At 49.4% G+C, this 24,252-nt stretch overlaps 2 protein-coding genes across 2 annotated transcripts; one reads left to right on the forward strand and one right to left on the reverse strand.

Annotated features, from left to right (window-relative positions):
* Positions 1-843: 843 nt before the first annotated feature.
* Positions 844-3,824, forward strand: LOC106544675 (interleukin-1 beta). Its single transcript, XM_014061022.2, has 4 exons — positions 844-1,056; positions 2,005-2,175; positions 2,291-2,430; positions 3,377-3,824. The coding sequence occupies exons 1-4, from the start codon at positions 906-908 to the stop codon at positions 3,581-3,583; spliced, it is 669 nt and encodes a 222-aa protein (XP_013916497.2). The 5' UTR covers positions 844-905; the 3' UTR covers positions 3,584-3,824.
* Positions 3,825-5,171: 1,347 nt separating this feature from the next.
* Positions 5,172-23,706, reverse strand: LOC106544672 (actin, gamma-enteric smooth muscle). Its single transcript, XM_087706013.1, has 9 exons — positions 23,576-23,706; positions 19,635-19,788; positions 12,964-13,092; positions 10,398-10,508; positions 9,439-9,523; positions 8,312-8,473; positions 7,716-7,907; positions 6,776-6,957; positions 5,172-5,537 (listed from the first exon to the last, which is right to left on the reverse strand). The coding sequence occupies exons 2-9, from the start codon at positions 19,758-19,760 to the stop codon at positions 5,394-5,396; spliced, it is 1,131 nt and encodes a 376-aa protein (XP_087562139.1). The 5' UTR covers positions 19,761-19,788; positions 23,576-23,706; the 3' UTR covers positions 5,172-5,393.
* Between the last annotated feature and the right edge of the window lie 546 nt (positions 23,707-24,252).

Below are 24,252 nucleotides of genomic sequence, written 5' to 3' on the forward strand. Positions count from 1 at the left end.
ATTAGGGAAAAGAGCTGACTCGCTTTTATTTTCTATGCTTCTCAGCATCAGCAGGATGCAGTTCTGTGCAGCGGACCAGCCGTACCGGTCAAAGGTAAGAGGCTCAACCATCTTCTTCTGGAACAGGGCTCCTCTGGTCAGACAAGGACTTTTGGCACCTCCTTCATCAGCATTCGGCTGGAGCTGCAACCAAAATGGCATTTCCAAGCCATCTTGTGCTCCAAGGAGTATCTGGAGCTCAGCTGAAGCTCTTCAGCCTGATGGACCTGCCATACCTCTTTCCCAGCCTCTCCCTGTCCCTGAGGAGAAGGAAAGCCCCCAGGCTAGGATTAGACTCAGCATCTCGGGAACTTGATTGGTTACTTTTCACTTTTCAAATTCCTCCATCACTGGAATCGAGATAACTTGCAAAAAAAAATGCAAATGATTCTAGGTCCTACAATATGGAAGCCATTAATGGCATCTTATTCTTTCTGGCCACGTCAGCCATCATGACTTATTGCTGAAAACCACAATCCATCACAATCAGGGATCTAACTTTGTGGAAGTGTGAATCCGCAGCATGCTGGATTTGGCTTGCCAGGCTGCAGATGAAGGACTTTTGCAGTAATGATCTTTCTTTTTTTAACCTGTTGCCATATTTACTGTCTGTGAACAGGTACTTTAATGTGCCTGGTGTGTGTGTGTGTGTGTGTGTGTGCGTGCGCGCGCGCACGTATGTGTGTGTGTATTAGATATAATCACCAAGTTTATAAAAACGATAGCTGTATTTTGTCTTGAAGGAAGGATGGGAAATGACTTTGTTCCGCTGCTCCTTCATGGTGCTACCTTTTAAGGGAGCAAACTTTTATAAAAACCTTCTGCTCATTTCTCTTTTGCCCCAGGACACCTTCCAGGTCAGTGAGATGGATGTCCAGGTAGCCGTGACCAAGAATGAGCCCAAGAAGAGCTTCAGGAAGGCCGTGCTGATTGTCATTGCGAGCGAGAGCATGAAGAAGTCTCCCACCAGGCTCTTCTCGGACGAGGACCTGATGGACATTCTGAGCACAATCTTAGGTAGAGTTTGCAGCATCAAATGCCTCCTTTATGTTTTCAGACTGTAAGAAATCCCTCCCAGCAGAATGTTATTTCTCAGGCCCAACAAGTGGAAGGAAAAACTAACAGAATCAAATTTGAAGCAGAAGCTCCTGCAGCAAGTCCTAGAATAGGGATGACAAAACTTTTCGGCACCGAGTGCCCAAACTGGAAGATGCATGCATGTGGGTGTATTCCGGAGTGCCGGAAACCCAAAGACCAACTGGCTGGCGTGTGCATGCCTGTTTTGGGGATATTTTTTTGGGTGTTTTGGAGACATTTTCAGGCTGTTTTTCAAGCCATTTTTGGCCTGAAAAACAGCCTGTTTTGGGGGCATTTTTGAGGCCATTTTTCAGCCCAGAAAACAGCCTGAAAAACAGCTTGGGTTTTTGGATGTTTTTGGGGCCGTTTTCTGGCACTCCGGCACCCACGAAGACCAGCACACAAACCCACAGAGAGGGCTCTGCATGCCACCTCTGGCACAGGTTCCATTGGTTGACTATCATGGCCCTAGAAAATACAGGCTGGAAGATAGTTCTCAAGGATTGCTCCCATGGCTTTACTGATAGTCACCCTGGACCACATAGATTCAGCTTGTAAAAAAAGGGAGTGTTAGGAAAAAGTATCTGACAGGTGAATGTTTAGGGTTTTGTATTAGCAATCCTCTAGAGGGTTAGAAAAATTATCTCTCTGCTGGAGAAATAATTCTATTTCAATTATGAGAGTGACTTAGGAGCTTTCCCCAAATTTCTCCTCTCCATCGCCTTAGTGACAGTTTTAGGCCAGCAGGGTCAGCTGCTATTGGAGAGGGGCAGAAAGTCCAAAGTTTATCTGGCTGAACTTGTGGGGGATTCGGTGATAGCAACATCCACAGTTGCCTTAAGAGGGGAATGAATAACTCAAATGAGAATGTTCTTTTTTCCTGCTCAGAACCGGTCACTTTTGACATCTACGGATGCACAGAGGCCACTGATTCCACCTATCACCTCCGGAAGACTATCATCTACGACATCAAGGACTCTGACCACAAGTCCTTCGTCTTCAAGGAGCCCGCACAGTTGGTGGCCATGCATCTTCAGGGCCCCAACATTGAGCAAGCAGGTGAAGCCCAGCTGCTATCCCTCCCTTGCCGGGCTGAATTAGTGGGCAACCCAACCTGTGCCTTCCATCTTCTCTGTCTTAACAATACTTTTCCCCACTGGTTTTATTTTTTCAGTGAAATTAAAGATGTCTATGTATCGTCCAAAAGCCGAGGCTGGAACTCTAAAGGTCCCTGTGGCTTTGAGCATCCAGAAGGGGAAGCTTTATATCTCTTGCAAAAAGAAAGAGGGACAGCTGCCAGTGCTGCAGTTGGAGGTCAGTTGCTCTGTCGGGTTTTGTTGAAGTGCAACCATGGGGCAGAATAACAGAGTTGGAAGGGACCTTGGAGGTCTTCTGGTGACTTAAAATGTGGCTTAAATCCAAGCAGGCTTAGCCTGTCCAGGGTGGATGGTGCCCATTTCCAGCTCTTCTTCCCTCTTTCTCTGAATAGTCAGTGTGTGCTTGGAGCCCCCATCCCCATTCCAAACAGGGGCTGCCTGTGAATCCTAAGAGAGAAGCAGCCCAGAGCTCTGGCAAGTACAGCAATGGTGATGAGCACCAAGAAGGCTAATGACCAAACCTGAAAAGCCCCAGTTATGAGGGATGGCCCTTGGAGGGTGGGGGTCAGTGATGTTGTGGGGTTCCATGAGGTTCAACTGAAAGTGAGGCTGTGGCTGGAACAGTGCAGGGAGGGCAGAAAACCAGAGAGTTTGGTTGAAAAATCAAGTCAGCCCAAACATCGTCCAATCATTGCCTTCTGCAAGGCGACACAACACTTAAGGGGCTAATGTTTGGGGATCCAGCCCTGAGAGACAACCGGGAATAAGTTAATATTTTGCTTGAGCAGGGGTTGGACTAGAAGACCTCCAATGTCCCCTCCAACACTGTTTTTCTATACTTCAGAAGGCTTTTGGGGCTAAAGCAGGGGTCTCCAACCGTTGCAACTTTAAGCCCTGCGGACTTCCGCTCCCAGAATTCCCTAGCCACGAATGAAAGAGTTGAAAAGACCAGAAGGATCATCTAAGTCAGGTGTCTCCAACCTTCACAACTTTTAATCCTGGAGGATTTCAACTCTAAGTTGAAGTCCTCCAGGCTTAAAGTTGCCAAGGTTGGAGACCCCTGGACTTAAAGCAAGCCCACTGCCCTTGATATAGGCCCAAATGTAGACATCCACTCCTCCCAGCCTGCATTCTGAGAATTAACCCAGTTGTTCTCTCTGCAGGAAGCCACCCTCCAAGGGAACCTTGACAAATCTCAGCTGGGCCGCTTCCTTTTCTACAAAATTGACATCGGAAAGTACACAAGGTTCGAATCAGCCGAGTGCCCAGGATGGTACATTTGCACGTCCACCCAGTCTGAGGAGACTGTGGCCGTGACTCAGGAGATCGGAGGCCCGAGGATTGTGAATTACAGCCTCATCAGCCAGTGAGCGGAAGGCTGCCCTGCTCCAGACTTTGCGAGGCTCCCGGACATCTCAGCCAGGCAAAGCCAGACGTGGTGTCCCCATTGTCGGGGACTTTTTCTTCAGCTGGAAAGTCTCTGTACCGAGATACAAACTGTTTGTGTGTGTGCATGTGTGAATATTTAATATACATATTTATTACTAATTTAATAAGTATTTGCCAGGTTTTTTTACCAGTTTATATGATGATAAATTAAGTTTTATATTGAAGCCGTTGTGAATAATTTAATAAATAATTTATGACTGATGGACATTTGAATTAATTTTTTCAGACAATCCCTCCTTCTTTGTGCTTCAAATTGAGAGTAGGTGGGTGGGTGTGGGTGTGGGGACACCAAAGCTCAGCCAGCAGCTGGGGCTGAGAGAGGCCCCTTGGGGAGGGGGACTCTGCACCCTGCTCCACCACGGTCTCCCCTGGGTTGCCTCCTCTGGGCCAGGGAGGAGAAAAGCCAGGGCCCAAATGGGGAAGGGGCACCACCCTGCATTCCAGCCAGCAAGGGTCCTCCTCCAGCCAAGCGTCAAATTGGGAAAGGAATCACAGATTTATGTTTGCCCTGGCCTGGGGAAGATGAAAACCAGAGGTGGGTTCCTACCAGTTCGCACCTATTCGGTAGAACCGGTTTGTCAAATCTACCGAACTGGTTAGAAGAGGTTCCACCAGTGGACCCGGAAAGCAGGCCACACCTACAGAAGAGGTTCCAAATTTTTTTGAAACCCACCACTGGTCCTTGGATATGATTATTCTACACTATCATGCTCCTATTTATAAAACTCAGTGCCTCTGTGAAAGGTAAGGATGACTACTGCGTTTGTGGTGCAATCAGAACATTGCGTGTGTTGAAGTTGTTTTAACGCAAACCAAAGATGCCTTTTAAAAAACAACTTTACATCATATTCTTATGCATGCCAGTGCTGTGTGTGAGGTAATTGAAGGTGGTTCTGACAAGTGTCGTCGGCATCTTCATATCCGGTCACATGGGTGGCAAGCTTCTGCCCTCCGGTCACATGGGCGGCAAGCCACTCCCACAAAGGTGGCCACACCCACAGAGTAGGTTCGAACAATTTTTGAAACCCACCACTGATGAAAACCCACCTATTTACTGACTAACTCATATTTATGATGGTCTCAGTGTCCCAGTGATCACCTTTTGCGATCTTCTGACAAGGAAAGTCAACGAGGAAGTTTGCTTAATAACCGTGTCTCTAATTTAACAACTACATGTTTCACTTAACAACGGTGGCATGTAAGGTCATAAATTGGGGCAAAATGCACTTAGCAAATGTCTCACTTAATAACAGAAAAGCTTGGGCTCCATGTGGTTGAATGCAGTGGTGGGATTCAAATCATTTAACAACTGGTTCTCTGCCCTAATGATTTCTTCCAACAACCACCCAAACTGCTCTGAAATTTAACAACCAGTTCTCCTGAAGTGGTGCGAACTGGCTGAATCCCACCACTGGTTGTACATTGAGGACTACCGGTATATGATAAAGCACTAAGATATTTATTGAAAGCAGCTAAAATAAAAATGGCAGAGAAAATATAAAGACTGCATGGCTTGAAAAACAGTGTTTAATGCTACTTGCAAGGTTCAGAACTCAATGCAGAGAAGGAAGGAAGGAAGGAAGGGAGGGAGGGAGGGAGGGAGGGAGGGAGGGAGGGAGGGAGGGAGGAAGGAAGGAAGGAAGGAAGGAAGGAAGGAAGGAAGGAAGGAAGGAAGGAAGGAAGGAAGGAAGGAAGGAGACTTCTGGCTTGAGAATAATCTGGTTTGGGTCTTTAGAAGCACTTCCGGTGTACAATTGAAGGGCCGGCTTCGTCATATTCTGGTTTGCTTATCCACATTTGCTGGAAGGTGGAGAGAGAGGCCAGAATGGAGCCTCCAATCCAAACAGAATATTTGCGCTCGGGGGGAGCAATAATCTGTGGAAAGATTTCCAAAACAGTTACAAGCGATCAAGAGGGATACAGACCTCACATTTCAGAGGTACAGAAACCCAGATCTGTGAGAACAGCTGTCCTACAGAAGGTATGAATTGCATGTGAAAGAGGATGGATGGAAGGAAGGAAGAAAAGGAAGGAAGGAAGGAAGAAAAAGAAAGAGGGAGGAAGGAAGTAAGGGAAAGAAGGAAGGAGTGAGGGAGGAAGGAAGAAAGAAAAGAAGGAAGGAAGAAAAAGAAAGAAGGAGGGAGGGAGAGAGAGAGAGAGAGAGAGAGAGAGAGAGAGAGAGAGAGAAAGAAAGAAAGAAAGAAAGAAAGAAAGAAAGAAAGAACGAACAGCTTTTATATTAGATTCTACTCTTCCATCATTAGTGAGAGAGATTCCCTGAGACTAGAAAACGTGGAGATTCATTTGCTGGTCAGTTGACAATGGAATTAGAAAGAGGCAGGATTCAGCAAAAACAAACAATTCTAACCTGAAGAGCTATAAAGCTTCCCCCCCCCCCAAAAAAAACCCCAGAATGCTTGGTCTATGTATATTATGCAACATTTGTCCAATGTTTATATGTTAGGATGCTGCATTTGGTTTTTCCTAAATGTGCAGAATCCTAAAATCCACATCAATGGGTCCTAAATTCAGCAGAGCTGGATCAATCTGTTCATAGGAAGAAGACATTCTCTTTGAACTTCTTTATTTATTTCAAACATTTATATAGCTGCCCATCTTTCGGCCAACTCTGGGGGGCTCCCAATTAAACACTCCCATATTATTATCCTGGATTATCTCCTGCCGCAGCTGCTGCTGGTTACCCCAAATACACAGACCTGATTTCAGTTGTCTAAGGTTGCACAACCTGTACTGATTGCAGGTGTGCTAAACCAATGGCCCCCAACCTTCCCAGCTTTGCAGACCGGCGGGACGGGAGAAGAAATGATTCCGTGTGAGAGGCAAGTGTGTGTTTCTGCTCCTGTGCACAGGCTCCATTTGCTCATGTGGGGGGGCCTCGTATGCACAGCGTGAAGCTCCGTCTGCACGAGCGGTGAACATGCCCGCCACTTGCACAAATGGAGCTTCCCAGGCATGTATGAGTGCCCACCGCTCGCGCAAATGGAACGGGGTGTGCTTGCCTGCCACTTGGGCAACCCAGTTCTGAACAGACCGCAGACCCATAGCCAGCCAGGACCCAGGGGTTGGGGGACCCCAAAAGTCAGCAGACTTGCCTTTATTTTCATTGTGCTGGGAGCCAAGGCGGTGATTTCTTTTTGCATTCTGTCTGCGATGCCAGGATACATGGTGGTGCCTCCGGAAAGAACGTTGTTGGCATAAAGATCCTTGCGGATGTCAATGTCACATTTCATGATGGAATTGTATGTCGTCTCATGGATGCCAGCCGATTCCATGCCTGTGGAAAGAGCACAAGATCACAGATCCAGTGAGGAATCAGCGCTGACCTAGAATTCCCTCTGTAGCTTGAAGAATGATTTTTGCATCAAAGTTCACCTTGTTTTATCACCGTCACTACCCTAAACGCTACCATTGGGCACAATTTCTTTCCGCAGAACATCTTTGGGAAAGATGGGGGGGCCCTCCCATTTCCATCACAAGCGTTCAGGTAGTAATGGCCGAAGGCCTTTGCAACGCATATAAAAAGAGGCTGGGCTTTGATTGCATCGTTGTGGCTGCCATGTTGACTTTTTTGACCACAGTGTATAACAGAAAACCAAAGCTATTTGTTGTTGCTAGTTTCACTGAATCCGTGACTTTAGGGTTCCCGACAGTTTCACTTAGTGGTGGAATTCAATTTTTTTTACTACTGGTTCTGTGGGCGTGGCCTAGTGGGTGTGGCATGGTTGGTGGGCATAGCTTGGTGGGTGTGCCATGGCTTGGTGGGTGTGGCAGGGGAAGGATACTGCAAAATCTCCATTTCCTCCCAATCAGCTGGGACTCGGGAGACAGAGAGTAGGTGGGGGCGGGGCAAGCCAGAGGTGGTATTTGCAGGTTCTCCAAACTTCTCAAAATTTCCGCTAACGGTTCTCCAGAGCTAGTCAGAACCTGCTGAATCCCACCTCTGGTTTCCCTGCAAAGCCGTTTATGGCTTCCCATTTGTTCTTTACCCAGAGTGAGATGTTTTCTCCATGATGCTCCCCAGGAGAGACTCACCTATGAAGGAGGGCTGGAAGAGGGTTTCGGGGCAACGGAACCGCTCGTTGCCGATGGTGATGACCTGTCCATCAGGCAGCTCGTAGCTTTTCTCTAGGGATGACGAGGAAGCTGCTGTGGCCATCTCATTCTCAAAATCCAGGGCGACGTAGCACAACTTCTCTTTGATGTCCCGCACAATTTCTCTTTCAGCTGTGGAAGACACAGGCTGGTTGCACCCGCAGCAGCCCACAGCAGGGCACTGAACATGCAGGTGTAAGGCATGTCTGAACAGACATGGGCTCCTCTGAGTTGCGGGTATGTCCTGCACTAATCCACACCTCCAAAGCACCGGAGGGGCAGGGCAAGAAACAATGGACAGAAACTAATCAAGAAGAGAAGCAACTGGAATTAAGGACAAACTTCCGAACAGTAGGGACCATTAACAAGTGGAACTCCTTGCCACCAGAAGTCGTGGGCGCTCCGTCACTGGAGGTTTTTAAGAAGAGACTGGACAGTTCCCTAAAAGAAGAGTCCTTTTGTCCATCCCTTGGCAGAGAAAGAAATACTAATATAGTCCACCCCCCTGGAGCCCGAGAGACCCAATTCCACCTTACCGGTGGTGACAAAAGAATATCCTCGCTCTGTGAGGATTTTCATGAGGTAGTCCGTGAGGTCCCGGCCAGCCAGATCCAGGCGCATAATTGCATGAGGCAGAGCATAGCCTTCGTAAATGGGCACGTTGTGAGTGACACCGTCACCAGAGTCCAGGACGATACCTTGAAATTTAAAAGGTGAAACATTATTTTCTCCTCCCCCCCACCTCCTAGCAAAAGCAGGGTGGGTAAAACCTCAAGAGAGATGCCCATTTGTGAGTGTAGCTTAAAGCTGATGTCACAGCCTTCCTTCCCTAGCCTGAAGTCCCTTGGAGCATTCACTGGGGCTCAGGGTAGGGGCCACCGAGACTCTGCCCAGCATAAGTACGGATCGCCAGCACAAGTTTATAAAGTTATATAAAGCCAATCTGCTAAAGCTTCACCTAAAGAATCCAACCAAGAGATTAAATGGCCAGAAGTTGCATTTGCCATGTTCCAAGTACCCTCACAAGAAAGATGGAGCAGATTGGCAAGGGGGAAGCAGCTGGGGGAAAATGCCCACGGAGCACTTCCAAGCAAGCCTTTAAAGCCAACGCCTCCTTTTCCAGGTTCTGGCAGCCCCAGGAAGAGAGGTGGCTGCTTTAAACAGCTTTGTTGTCCCTGGAAGACTCAGAATATTATACATTTTGAGAAAACTGGTATCTATGGAAAAATAATGGGAAGATGAAATATACACCTTAGAAACATAGATGTATAGATATAGGAATAATTAGGAATGTATAAAAGTGTGTTTGAATAACAAATGGTTATGTTAGTACTGGCAAAAAGAATTGTAACTTATACAAAAAATTTTTTAAAGGTATTGGTATTTTAATGTTTTGAATTTTCAATAAAGGTTTTTTCAAATAAATAAATAAATAAGTAGCTTTCTTGTCCCTTTCAGCAGTGCTGTTCTGGATTTGAGCTGTAGTTGCTGCTCTAAGTATAGAATGACTTGGATGAGATGGGTGGTGTAGAAAGGTGATACATTAAATGGTATGTATGTATGTATGTATGTATGTATGTATGTATGTATGTATGTATGTATGTATGTATGTTATAAAATCACCCAAATGCAAACTTGTGAAGATAAAGACGGATGCACTCACCTGTGGTTCGGCCAGATGCGTAAAGAGACAAGACAGCCTGGATGGCAACATACATGGCTGGGACATTAAAGGTCTCAAACATAATCTGGGGGAGGAAAAAGGAAAATCAGGAACAGGAGCTAGACTGGAGCATCAGATCACCCAGAACAGGCTTTGCTCAATAATAACTTGGGAACTGTTGTGGAAACCCCATAAAAGGGAAGCCCCTTCTATGAATGTGTGGAACTCTCTTGAAAATGAAGAGGATCTGCATGCAGAGATGGATAGACTCACAAAAGAAATTAAATATAAAGAGGAAACAGATTATTATATGGTATGGAATGAGCGGTATAAATGGTGAGTGTGGCGTAATAAATAAATGGCGTAAAGATTAAGGAAAGATTAAACGAAGAAGACACAGGAGTTAGGAATTAGTCATATATATGTAGAGATGAATAAACATGCATAAATGGAAATGACATACAATGAAGGATTGGAATTGAAGGAATGCATACATTAAAATGTATTTTAAAAAACATTAGAATCATATGTACAAAGAGAAATTGAAACAAGGGAGGAGAAATGCATATACAACAGATGTATACCGAGGTGGAAATGTTGCATAGAAGGAAATTGAAAAAAAAACTTTAAAAAAAAAACCCTGTTTAATAAAAAATATTTAAAAGAAAAAAGAAAATGAAGAGGATCTGTCCGAAGGGAGATCTCCCCACCTGGTTTTGCCTAGGAAGCTTCTGACCTGCCAGCTTTCCGAGTCTCCCAATTCCTTCCTTGCACAGGATACACTGACCAATGCGCCAGCTGGTGTGTGTGTGTGTGTGTGTGTGTGTGTGTGTGTGTGTGCCCGTGACTCTTGCTTGGAGCAGGGTGTCTGCCCACTTAGCGTCATAAGGATGCAGCCGTGGTTGCTTCCTCCCCTGTGTCTGCCCTTTCTCACAACAGCCTTGGGATGGGGGATTTACCTGGGTCATCTTCTCCCGGTTTGCCTTGGGGTTCAGGGGTGCCTCTGTGAGCAATGTGGGGTGCTCTTCCGGGGCCACTCGCAATTCATTGTAGAAGGAGTGGTGCCAGATCTAGAGGGAAAAGGGAAGCATTGATTAACTTCGTTTGCAGCAGGAGGGGGTCTAGAATGGGGACGCTAACCTTTTTTGGCTCAGGTGCCGAAAGCCTACGGGTGCCCATACCAATAATTCACACACACCCGCACACTCCCCGTGCATGTGTGCCTTCCCCCCTGCTGCTTCCCATGCATGTGTGCATGATGCCTCCCCCTCCCTCCTGAAGTCTGGGGAGGGTGAAAACAGCCTCCCCAGGGCCCCTGGAGACCCTCCGGAAGCCAGAAATTGCTGTTTCCAAACTTCTAGTAGGTCTGGTCTTGTTGTCCTTTGGTACCAGATCTAAAAGATTCATATTTTAACATACATCCCAGAAGAATTTAGAATTTTAGAATTTAGAATTTTATTAGAATTTGTAGGCCGCCCTTTTCCCTGAGGGGACTCAGGGCGGCTCACACAAAAACTGGGAAAGGGGAATACAGACAGTAGGACAAAACATGTAATAAAATAGCAAACAACAAACACTCATCATTCGGGCGGGTAACTATCCTATCCCCAGGCCTGACGGGCGAGCCAGTTCTTCAAGGCTATGCGGAAGGCCTGGACGGTGGAGAGGGTACGAATCTCCACGGGGAGCTCGTTCCAAAGGGTCGGGGCTACTGCTGAGAAGGCCCTCCTCCTTGTAGTTGCCAGCCGACACTGGCTGGCCGATGGAATACGGAGGAGGCCTAATCTATGAGATCTTATCGGTCGTAGGGATGTAATTGGCAGAAGGCGGTCTCTCAAGTATCCAGATCCACTGCCATGTAGGGCTTTATGGGTGATTAATAGCACCTTGAAGCGCATCCGGAGATCAACAGGTAGCCAGCGCAGCTCGCGGAGGATAGGTGTTATGCGGGTGAATCGGGGTGCACCCGCAATCACTCGCGCGGCTGCATTCTGCACTAGCTGAAGTCGCCGGATGCTCCTCAAGGGCAGCCCCATGTAGAGCACATTGCAGTATTCCAGCCTAGAGGTCACAAGGGCCCGAGTGACTGTTGTGAGAGCCTCCCGATTCAGGTAGGGTCGCAACTGGCGCACCAGGCGAACCTGGGCGAATGCCCCCCTGGTCACAGCCGTTAAGTGGTGGTCAAATGACAGCTGTGGATCCAGGAGGACTCCCAAGTTGCGAACCCTCTCTGAGGGGTATAAAATTTGACCCCCCAGCCTGAGTGGTGGAATAATAGCCAAATCTTTGGGAGGGAAACACAACAGCCACTCGGTCTTTTCTGGGTTGAGCACAAGCTTGTTCACCCTCATCCAGTCCATAACGGCCTCAAGACCCCGGCTCATCACGTCAACCGCTTCATTGATTTGGCACGGGGCGGACAGATACAATTGAGTATCGTCCGCATATTGATGGTATCTAATCCCGTGCCTGCGGATGATCTCTCCCAGCGGTTTCATGTAGATGTTGAATAGTAGGGGGGATAAGACCGAACCCTGAGGCACCCCATAATTTAGGGGCCTAGGGGACGATCTCTGCCCCCCCACTAACACCGACTGCGACCTGTCCGAGAGGTAGGAGGAGAACCACCGTAACACGGTGCCTCCCACTCCCACCTCCCGCAGTCGTCGCAGAAGGATACCATGGTCGATGGTATCGAAAGCCGCTGAGAGGTCAAGGAGGACCAGGATGGAGGAACGTCCTTCATCTCTGGCTCTCCAGAGATCATCCATCAATGCGACCAAAGCGGTTTCTGTGCTGTAACCGGGCCTGAAGCCTGACTGGAAGGGGTCTAGGTAGTTTGCTTCCTCCAAGGACCGTTGGAGCTGGAAGGCCACCACCTTCTCAACAACCTTCCCCAGGAAGGGAAGGTTGGAGACTGGACGATAGCTATTAAGAACAGCTGGATCCAAGGATGGTTTCTTCAGGAGGGGTCTCACCACCGCCGCTTTCAGTGCGGCGGGGAAGTTCCCCTCCCGAAGGGAGGCGGTCACAACCGCCTGGATCCAGCCTCGTGTCACCTCACTGCAGTTAGTAACCAGCCATGAGGGACACGGATCCAGAACGCAGGTGGAAGTACTTACAGCTCTCATGGCCTTGTCCACATCCCCGGGGGTAACGTCTTGAAACTCAACCCAGAGCTGTTCTACTTGGTCCCCCTGCGCCTCGGCTGGAACTGCGGGGGTGGAGTCCAAGTCCGACCGAAACCGAGCAATTTTGTCCGCTAAGAATTGGGCATATTCTTCAGCTCTGCCCTGCAGAAGGCCTTTTGTCCTGGGGGAATTCAGTTAAGGGCACATCTGTCTCCAATTGAAATTTCATTTACTTGGAAACTGGGAGGCCGCAGTTTGAACCAGCTGATTAAATTCCACCAGACAAGTCAATCAAGCCACAAGGGAGGGTGTCTGCATTCTCTCCCACTGCTTCCGGTCAGCACTTCTGCTTAAAGACCAGAAGGTCAGGTGCAACCTCCAAGTAAAAGCCCACCTTCTCCATGTCGTCCCAGTTGGTGATGATGCCGTGTTCAATGGGGTACTTCAGGGTCAGGATTCCTCTCTTGCTTTGAGCCTCGTCCCCCACGTAGCTGTCTTTCTGGCCCATCCCCACCATCACACCCTAGAAGGCAAAGGGGGTAAGGTCAAGCAGACAACGGAGGCAGAACCTACTACAAGGGTTGATCAAATGTTTCATTTTCTCCAGCCAGACTCAGCTCCTTGGCCTACAATGTCAGTTAGTCTTACCTGAACTGCATGTCTCAAAGGAAGGCGTGAGAGCAGTCACAGCTGGGTATTGTCACGGCCCATCTGCCCAGAGACTGAGGTAAATCTTGAGGCCACACCTCTACCCCTCCTCTGACTCTCCAGATTAACCGATGGTCCAGTCAAGGAGAATCTAGAAGGAAGGGAACACAGCAATCCCCCCACTCCCCTCCTGGTCCCTGACTGACCGGTAACTATCTGAACTCAGGCCCACCCTGCGCAGGGCGCACTATGGGCGGGAAGTGACTGCCCCCACGCCTTCCTTCGAGACATGCAGTTCAGATAAGACCAACTGACAGTCTCCAAAGTGGGGCATGGAAGGAGTCACAGCTGGGACATACCAAAGCTAGGTGTTCCTGGGAGGGGCCATGGGGCCTGAGTCCCCCTGAATGTCTAGCACTCTCTGGAGAACTCTCCTTCCAAAGGATGCTTCCACAGAGGCGAAAACATCCAACCGATAGTGTCTGATGAATGGAGAGGGCAAAGCTCATGCTGCCGCCCTGCATATGTCCTCGATGGGGGCCTGGGTGGCCCAGGCTGCCGAGGTGGCTGCACTCCTGGTGGAGTGTGCGGTGATGCCTTCGGGCACCGGGAGGCCTCGCGCCTCATAGGCCTTGGAGATGGCCAGCCTGATCCATCTACTGATGGTGGCTGGGGAGACCTTCGCTCCCCTGGTTGCAGGGTGGAAGGAAACGAAGAGGGTCTCCGACCGCCTAATGGTGATGTGCGCTTCAGATAGATGTGCAGTGCCCTCCTGACGTCAAGGTGATGGCAGGATCTCTCTCTTCCTCTAGAGGGAGATGGACAAAAGTCCAGGAGAACCATCTCCTGAGTCCTATGAAAGGGGGAATTAATCTTGGGCATGAAGGCTGGGTCGAGCCTGAAAACAACCCTGTTGCTGTGAAATATGCAGAGATCCACCCTAGCCGACAGCACGTTGATTTCTGACACCCACCTGGCAGAGGTAATGGCTACAAGGAACACCACCTTAAGGGCAAGAAGCTGAAGATTCACCTCCCTCAGGGGCTCGAATGGTGCTTCCAGGAGTGCCTGGAGCACTGTGGGTAGGTCCCAAGAGGGAAAACGGGGGCGGAGGTTGATAGCTCCTCTGAGGAACCGCTTAATGATGGGAAGTTGGGACGACAAAGATTGGGTACCCACTCCCCGCAGGACAGTGGCAAGGGCTGAAACCTAGGGGGCAGGCCTTTCTCCAGTCCATCCTGGAGGAAATCCAATATCTGCGGAACTGTGGCTGAGTCTGGCTCTACCTGGGCAGACTGACACCAGGACGCAAAGGAGACCCAGGTTGCGTTGTAGATGCGAGTGGTGGATCCCCTCCCGGCAGCCTCGATGGTCCCGATGACCTTGGCGGAAAACTGGGAGTCCCTTAATTATGCCCGCTCAATTGCCAGATGGTCAGTTGGAGCCAGTCTGGTCTGGATGGACCAGATTCCCCTGGAGAAGGGACACCTCCCTCTGAGGGATCTTCCAATGGGGAGAGGTTGACATCTCTATCAGATCTGCGAACCAGGGATGACAGGGCCAGTAGGGAGCCACCAGGATGACCTCTGTCCTCTCTAGTACTAGCTTCCTTAGCACCCCAGGAAGGAGGGGAAGGGGAGGGAAAGCGTAGAGAAGTCCTGATGACCAACTGCAGCACAGGGAGTCCATTGCTCCCTGTGTCCGCGATATGAACCTTGGAAGCTGGGTGTTCGACGGGGAAGCAAAGAGATCCACTGCCGGCCAGCCAAATCTCTGGCAGATCCGGTTGTAGATGCTGGGGTGAAGTTGCCACTCTCCGTGGTCTACCGTCTCCCTGCTGAACCAGTCCGCCTGATGATTCTCCATCCTGGAGATGTGTTCTGCTCGGATTGATAGAAGATTCTGTTCCGCCCAGTTCCCCAATCTCACTGCCTCGTCGAGAAGTGCCACAGAGTGGGTGCCCCCTTGCTTGTTCACGTGCGCCTTGGCTGCCACATTGTCCATCAGCACCAAGATGTGCTTCCCGGATACCGTCGCCTTGAAGCACCGGAGAGCCAGGTGGATCACTCCAAACTCCAGCCAGTTGATGTTTTTTCGAAGGTCCGTCGGCATCCAATGTCCCTGTGCCATCTGGGAGTTCAGGTGTCCCCCCCCCCAACCAAACAGGCTCGCATCTGTCAGTAAGACCAACCTGTCTGGCTCCCTGAACAGGAAGCCCCTGGCCAGAGCCAGGGACATCCACCATCGGAGGGACAGGAGTACCTGGGGCGTCACGAGGACCTTGAATTCTGCGTCGCTTGTCCCGTTTCTCTGGTATGGAAGGAGGAACCACTGCATCTCTCTGGCCTGGAGCCGGGCCCAAGGCACTATCCCGATGCAGGAGATAAACCTGCCGAGAAGCCTGGAAAGAAGAGCTACAGGAACAGATCGATTCCTGCAAATCTGTAGAATCAATTGCACAATGCTGTCCCTATGCTCCTCCAAGAGGAAGACCCCCCACCAAGTCAATGATGGTTCCCAGGTGTTGGAGTCTGGTGGTGGGAGTCAGGTGACTTTTCTCAAGGTTGACCAAGAACCCCAGGGACCTTAGGGTGGCGATGGTGAAACTTAGGTCCCCTTTGGCCCGAGCCACCAAAGTGGCTAATACAAGGATGTCATCAAGGTAACAATGTAACCAGACCGGTGTGGAGCGGAGATGGCCTGCCACCATGGCAAGAACTTTGGTGAAGGTCCTGGGAGCGGAGGCCAACCCGAAGGGAAGGGCCCTGCATTGGTAATGAGTGCCCCCATAGGAGAACCTAAGGAACCTATGGTGGTCTGGTGCAATCATGATGTGTAGATAAGCCTCAATGAGATCAATGGAAGCTAGGAAGTCCCCCTGTCTAATCCCTTCCAGGATAGACTTGAGGGAGGCCATCTTGAACTTGCGGTAGACAAGCCTGGAATTTAATAGCTTAAGGTCCAAGATGGCACTCCACCCTCCAGAACTATTGGGAACCACGAAGAGATTTGAATAAAATCCTGATTCCTTCTCCCCCTCCGGAACCAGCTCCACCACTCTGATTTCTAGTAGATGCTGGATGGCCTTGCGCATGAGGGAGTGCTTGGCCAGGTTCTTGGAGGAGGAAAAGATCTGGAATCTATTTGGGGGTTGGGAGCAAAACTCCAAGCGTAAACCAAAGCTGACTGTCTGGAGCACCCATGCATCCGTGGTGATGCAATCCCAATGATCCGCAAACACAGTGAGGCAGCCACCGATGGGGTGATTCAATCCCAAATCCCTTGTTTCTTGGAAGGGGCGCCCCCCCCGTTGAAAGGGATGCTTGCTAGGCTGTTGGAACCTGTATCTGTCCCTAGAGAACTGCCTATCCTCCTGCCTGGGGAATCTGGGAGCAGAGTACCTTGGCTGTTGGAAGTCCTGTTCAGGTGCTCAATAATTGGGTCTTCTGGGGTAGGGTGCCGAGCGGTGATCAGATTGCTTGGACGTAGACGGGAAGACCTTTCGCTTGTTCTTGTCCTCGACGAGGATGGGGTCCAGAGATGGACCAAACAGCTTTCCCTCGTGTATTCTGTGGCTGCCAATTGCCATTTTGCCCAGAACTCCGCCTGTCAGTTGCACAGCCACAGCAAACATCTGGATGCCACTGAAGAGGATAAGGCCCTGGAAGAGTACCTTACCGCATCCAGGGTGGCATCCGCCAAGAACTGGGTGGCTGCCATCACTTTCGTAATGTCCTGCAGGAGTCTTACGTCCAACGCTGGAGTTCTGTCTCGGAGTTGTTCCAGCCATAGCAGGGTGGTCCTGTTGAAAAAAGAGGCTGCTGCGGCAGCCCTGATCACCACCGATACGCCTGGAACGTCTTGCGCATAACCAACTCCACCTTTCTGTCTTCCATCTTCAGGCAGTTGAAAATGTCTCCTGTCACCACCGGTGAGGAGGAGGCCAGACTAGCCACTGGGGCGTCCATGGAAGGTACCTGTAAGGCTTGAGTAAAGGTAGCATTAAGGTTATAGTATCTGCAATCATTGCTCCCCGGTCTGAGCCCATTGGGACTTGAGTACCTCCAGGAATAGGTCTGGGGTAGGGATTTCCTCCTTCTCCACCTGGGGCCTGTGGAAACGACCCTTCTTGGTTCCCGCACTTGAGCTAGGGGTAGCAGTGTCCTGGCTGGATACTGGGATATCCAGGTCTGCTGTGGTCTTAGCCTTGAGCATCAGGGAACTAAAGAGAGTGGGGGAAAAGAGTCCCATGATGGCTGGGGCCTCAGGGGTCTGAGCCTCTTGATCATCAGAGAAGCCAACGTCCTTGTGCTCCCCACCTGATCCCAATTCCTTGCTAGCCATTGAGGGAGAGTCTGCTCTGAGGTCTCTGGAGGTTGAAGGTCTAGGCAGGTCTAGATGACCTCGAGGTGTATGAAGGGGTCTCCTCGAGCTCCAGAGGGGTGGGCTGGTGAAAGGGGGGGATAAGGGACTACCCTCCCTTAGCGAGCCATGTGGGGAGGCTAGAGAGCCGGGAGGATCCTCCATCAGGGAGGCGGCCCTGCCTGGAGAACGAGATCTGGCTGTGGAAGGGCTGATGGTATCCCTGTTTCTCCTGCCTGCCGCCTTGGTGACCCTAACTTCCTGCCTAGGGTGCTCCCTCCGTGAGGATTTGGAGGTTCACTTCCTCACCGTGGGTCTGCCCCTCTCTCCATAGGATTGGGCCCCCAGTGGGGGGGTCCCTCACCCGGGTCTGTATCCTCTGGGGAATCAAATCGGACCGGACCTCCACTTCTCAAGTTGTCCATCATTGCAATTCTTCTCACAGTTAGTCGATCCACCTCCTCTCTCTCTCTCTCTGCTGGAACTGGTCAGTAGGCTGCCTGTGAAGACTCGGCGCTCCTTCAAATCTCCGCTCTTTAGCCTCGCTAGCAATCCATGGCATGAGTTACGACCGGCCCACCGCCAGATACTGTGGCCCTCCCCAGATTACTGGTGGAGTTCGGGCCCAATCCTTCTGCTGTGTGCTGGCGGTGGTCACAGGCACTTGCGGCCTCTGCAACCGGAAGCCGGATCCTGCGCTCCATGCGTGCGCCCTGGCACCCAAGATGGCGACTGCCGACCACGTGGTCTGAACACGTGAGCTGACTCCAACTGAGTGGCTCTCCTTCTTCCTGGGTCCTGCGATCCCTGCGTTGAATCTGGGATCGCTTGCAGCCGCGTTTATATGCAGAGCCTGGGGCTCCTCCCCCCGCCGCAACTGGCCCGCGGCTCGGGAGCCTCTCAGTAGCGCTAACCGCTTCTGTGTACAGGCCGATTGCCAAGCACATGAGAGGAGGTAAGAGAAGACGCTCAACAAACTATGCTGAGAAATTCAAAGGTAAATTTCGTACCAAGGAGAGCCAGCTAAATTAATTAGCTCCTTCTGGGCCGAAGACTGAGGTTAATCTGGAGAGTCAGAGGAGGAGTAGAGGGAGTGGCCTCAAGATTTACCTCAGTCTCTGGGCAGATGGGCTGTGACAATACCCAGCTGTGACTCCTCCCATGCCCTCCATCCCCTCCTCCACTTCGGAGACAAGGGGCCTAGTGCTGTCCAACATTCAAAGGGCAGCTCAACCTCCTCACAAACAAGGATTAGGGAGCCATTGTAGCTGAGCTGGGCAGAATTGGGTCCCTTTCCTTCTTCCTGGGGGTCGGGAACACCTGCCCAGGACTAGAGCCATTTGGCCCCGAGAACGGCTACCCTCCTGGCTTCTCCATGGGTCCCAGCCAACCCAGGAAGCCACTTGACCAGCCTCTCATAGTACCGATCCACCTCATGTGTGGGGGCCAGGCCACTCTTGGCTGGACAGGAGGAGGAGCGTCAATGCAGGCCCAGACGGTGAGTCTCACTAAGAAAGGCCTTCCTGATCCTTCTTATGGGGAGCTGAATCCCCAGAAGATTAGCCCCAATCCTGTCTGAATCCTCTCTGCCTTCTTCAGGATCAGGCTTACATCCCAGATGAGGCTGGAGCCAAAGAGACTGTCCATTTCTAGGGAGCTGACCTCATTCCTAGAGTAAATGCTAAAAGTTCTGCAGTTGAAAAAAAAACTCAGTCTGAATTTTCTTGAGACATTTGACAGATTGTACTTTGAGGGTGGTTGCAAGTTTCACACACCCAAACGCACCATGTGAATAAATGGCTTTTGCATTATCAGCATTTAAGGTCCATTGTCTTGTTTGTCCTTACCTGAAGCATTTTCCTTTCAGATTTTAATTACTAGCTTTTCATCTCCTCTTTCTCTGAACATGGTTGCTAGCTTACCCAGATCCTGAGGTTCTTTTCAGCAGGAGAGGAACGGCCCTTCTTGAGACTCTGGCTCCCTTGAGGCAGGGTCTTGCAATCCTTTGGAGTCCAGAATCACTCCCCCCCTCAAAAAAAAGCTCGGGATACCAACCTGGTGACGTGGGCGTCCCACGATGGAGGGGAAGACTGCACGAGGGGCGTCATCCCCAGCAAAGCCAGCCTTGCAGAGCCCGGAGCCGTTGTCGCAAACCAAGGCCGTTGTCTCCTCTTCACACATGGTTGTGACAAAACGTGGTGCAGGGGACCTGAAGGACAGAAGAGTTTGGCTGTGCTGGGAAGTTAGGAGTTCTTCGCCTGGAAGAACCAGGGTGGGCAGGCAAGCAGCGGCCACAGGGCTTAGGGCAGGTGCCCAGGCAAGCCCCTAACCTGAGTCAGAAGGGGAAGAAAGCTCTTCTGGGGAAACTATTCCCGAAGGAATCTGGCAACAAGCATTTCTCTCTCTGCACGGGAATGCTCTGATAATGCCAGTGGGAGCAGAACAGGGACTCTCACAAAAGTTTTGTTGCCACATCACCAAATGCAATTTCTTGGATTCTTTGAGGAGAACCTTGCTTGACAAATTAACTGAAAGTAAACCACTTTATACACCAACCAACCAACCAACCAACCAACCAACCAACCAACCAATCATGTATCTTGTCAAGACAATGTACCTTGTCTTTTTATGTACACTGAGAGCATCTGCACCAAAGACAAATTCCTTGTGTGCCCACTTGGCCAATAAAGAATTCTATTCTATTCTATTCTATTCTATTCCATTCCATTCCATTCCACTCCATTCTATCAATCATTTTTATTTAGGCCCCAAAGACCAAAAAGATATATGTGTGCTGCACCTATTGACGCCTATAAAACTCATCATCCTGACATCTTAGCAGCTCTCCGTCACTGGATTTCAGCTGTTCAAAAGGCAAACCAGAAGCCTTGATTGATAGCTGCAGCTCATCCTTACCAGTGCACCCAAGCTGTATCCCAAGGGAGAAGAATTGGTGATGGATGGGGACAAGATAATTTTGTAGCAAATGAGCTCAGGATGGCTGCACGAAGACAAGCTCATGGAGTTGCCTGGGCTGAGCCCTCCAGCTGCTGTTCCTTGCCCAACTGAGACAAAAGGCCTCTGGTGCAAGAAGAGCAGTTCACTGCATGGAAAAGTTCCAAGGAAACTTCAGGAGGATAAAATGGAAAACAAGAAGTTTTTACTACCAGTAGATTGCTCTTTGAAATAACATACATAGACGAATCTACGTATAGTACCTCATAGGGTTCTTGTTGAAAGAATCGGATTAGAAGGCACTAAGTTGCAATTGAGCTCTTGTACAAAAGGTGAGGAAAAATCTAATAAATCAAAAAAAAAGAAAGAAACCTGCTTATTATATCAAGGAGCTGCTGATAAGAGTTCTACAGGGGAATTATTGAATCAGTCATTTCTACTTCTATAACTGTCCAGTTTGGTACAGCAACCAAACAAGACAGATACAGATTTCAACGGATAATTAGGACTGCAGAAAAAGCAATCGCAACCAGCCTGCCTTCCACTGAGGGCCTGTACACTGCACAAACCAGAAAGAGGGGTGTGAAAATATCTGCAGACCCCTCACATCAGGATGCTGCTATGGGACACACCCAAAGACAGCTTTTTCCTCTGGCACCTTTATTTTGCTAAACACGTTGTTATCCTTCTCATCTTTGCTATTGCCTACTCCTATTGGTATCTTGTGATTCAACATTTTTTTGTTTGTATCTTCTGATTTATGGTTTATTACTTAGTTTCTATGTACATTGAGAACTTATGTTTTTATGTAAGCTATATGTTTACAGTTTGTATGTACACTGAAATCTTCTGTATGATAGACAAATTCCTTGGGTATCCAATCACACTTGGCCAATAAAGAATTCTATTTCTATTATTTCTATTTCTACTCTTTTAAAGCACGGAGACCAATGAACAATAGCTACAATCCATGAGGAATCTCTACACTCAGAAGAGTGAACATCTTTGCTGGACTCAAGTGACCCAAGCAGATGGACTCTCTGTTCCATCCCTTCACAACCAGGGAATTCTTGACCACCAATTCTCAGATGACACTGGGATGTTTCCACATGTCTTGTGCGACCCTGAGCAGTTTAATGACCAAAGTAAAATCTCATCTTTACCTCTAAAGACTATTGAGCAACATCAAATTAATATTTTGTACCATCAACTGGGTATTTTTCAATTGCCAACTAGCTAAAAATAACTGCTGTATTCGAATGAAATTTTCTTTCAGTTTCATATCTTTAGCTTTTAAGAATAACCATAAGTCATTCTAAACATCCAAAGAGGCAACAGAGGTTCTGATCTTTTATAGACCAGAAGACTCAGGTCTTTGCTTGGTCTCAATTCAGACTCGCCTCACTTCAGCACTTCGTGCTTCTTTGGATAAGGAAGGATTTAATAAAGGTCTCCCAAACCACAAAGCTTTAAGCAACTACAGAAAGAGGAAGGAAGGAAGGAAGGAAGGAAGGAAGGAAGGAAGGAAGGAAGGAAGGAAGGAAGGAAAAAATGGAAGGAAGGAAGGAAGAAAAAGATGGAAGGAAGGAAGGGAAAAGATGGAAGGAAGGAGTTAAAAGATGGAAGGGAGGGAGAGAAAAGAAGGAAGGAAGGAGGGAAAAGGAAGAAAGGAAGGAAGGAGGGAGGGAAAAGATGGAAGGAAGGAAGGAGGAAAAGAAAAGTTGGATAGAAGGAAGGAAGGAAGAAAAAGAGATGGGAGGGAAGAAGGGAAAAGAAGGAAGGAAGGAGCGAGGGAAGGAAGGAAAAGATGGATGGATGGAAGGAAGGAAGAAAGAAAAAGAGATGAGAGGGAGGGAGGGAGGGAGGGAAGTGTTCCCAGATGAAATGAGTCCCAACATTTGCTTCTCTAAAAGTAAAACTCTTAAAGTACTTGAATGAAAACCTGGGAGGAGGAAGAAGCATTCATGATGATCCCCAACCTTTCTGGATTGGTGGGCTGATGGTGGGGGAAGGGAAGAGGAAAAAGGTCTGTGGGAGGGGCAGCCTTTGTGTGCCCACATGAGTGCCCACCGCTTGGGCCAATGGGGCTGCTCATGCATGCTGACTGCTGCTTGCGTGGCCCAGTTCTGATCAGGCCATGGTCCAGTATCAGGCTGTGACCTGCGGGTTGGGGTACCCCTCATTTGGGGGATTTCATGTCTAATCCCCCCTCCCCCAGATGATGCGGTTTCATGATGAATTTAAACAATCCATCTTTTGGTTTTTTTTAGCAGAGCAGCAGCCTGTCGGTGGATGGCCACAACTTCTGATCTCTCCACCCATCCCAAGGGCTCAGGGCATGAATCACAGAAGGCTTATGAAGGACAGCTCCAGGCTGGGCGAGAGGAAAGAGAAACGGGAGGTCCACCGAGGCTTTTTCCAAAAATGGAAATAAACTTTCTCCTTCTGCCTTTTTAAAAAGAGCCCCTCCTTCTGCTTCTCCTTCAGATCCAAGCACAACATCCTGCTTTTATAACGTTAGAAAGGAACAAATGCTCCCATCCTCGGAACTGATCCTAATTTCAGTGGCAGTAAAAAATAATAATACAAATGTTACTGGAATGGATTCAGAAATCTCGGGGAAGAACCTCTCACCTGCCTGCGTTGAATTCTAGGACATACCCAGAAATAGCCAGCCAGAGGCTGCCCAATTTCCCCCAAAGTTTCTTTCCAATCTGCCAGCTCCAGCTTTTCCTGAGCCTTCCCGCCCCGAGGTTTCCCCCCATTCCCAGGACAGGAGCTGCTCAGGGCTGCCTCCCACCCCCACCCCCCAACTGAGTCCTGCCAAAAGATTTGAAAGCATCTGGGTCAATAATGCAAAAGGTTCCCAGGGACTCTGAGAGGATCACAAGCCCCAGAGAGTTGACTGCTGCTTCTCAACCCAGATGGGATCCAACTTCCACTTCCAGAGTTTTAAGGCTGGAGGGATCTCCCTGATCCTTCCCAGCTCTGGAGAAATTGATTCCCTGATTCCCTGAGCAGAATCGGTTCACCTTACTCACCGAGTGCCGCAGGAAACGCCTCTCTTCCCTCGGGGACTTTGCGGTGGGATGCTTTCCGTATAAATACCAGCCAGATTATCAAACCCCAGAGGCGGATCTTCCCCCCATCAAGACCCTAAAAAGGCCAATGAGCAGCATGTTAGCCATATAAGGTGCTTTATTTCAGTATATTGACCTTGGCTGGTGGCAGAAGGAGCCCCATGAATTGTAAGAAAAATGTGCGCGGTAAAAAAAAAGCGGGAAAGCAACGCCTCAGTTGGGAATCCGCTCCTTCTTTGCTGCACTTTTAATAAACAAGCAAGGGGACAGTCCTTATAAGCTGCACTTGAGGAAGGAGGGAAGGAAGGAAAGAGGGAGGGAGGGAAGATGAAGAGAGAAAGGAATAGAGGAAGGAAGGAGGGGAGGAAGGAAGAAAAGGGAGGGAGGGAAGATGAAGGGACAGAGGGAGGGAAGGAAGGAAGGGAGAAAGGAAGAGAGGAAGGAAGGAGGGGAGGAAGGAAGAAAAGGGATGGAGAGAAGGAAGGAAGAGAGGGAGGGAAGGTGAAGGGGGGAGGCAGGGAAGGAAGGAGAAAGGGGGAGGGGGAAGGGAAGGAAGGAGGGAGGGAAGATGAATGGACAGAGGGAAGAAAGAAAGGGAGAAAGGAAGAGAGGAAGGAAGGAGGGGAGGAAGGAAGAAA

The sequence above is a fragment of the Thamnophis sirtalis genome, unplaced genomic scaffold (genome assembly GCF_051295495.1).
Source record: "Thamnophis sirtalis isolate CommonGarterSnake01/CBP01778 unplaced genomic scaffold, rThaSir2_p1.2 scaffold_2, whole genome shotgun sequence".
NCBI lineage: Eukaryota > Metazoa > Chordata > Lepidosauria > Squamata > Natricidae > Thamnophis > Thamnophis sirtalis.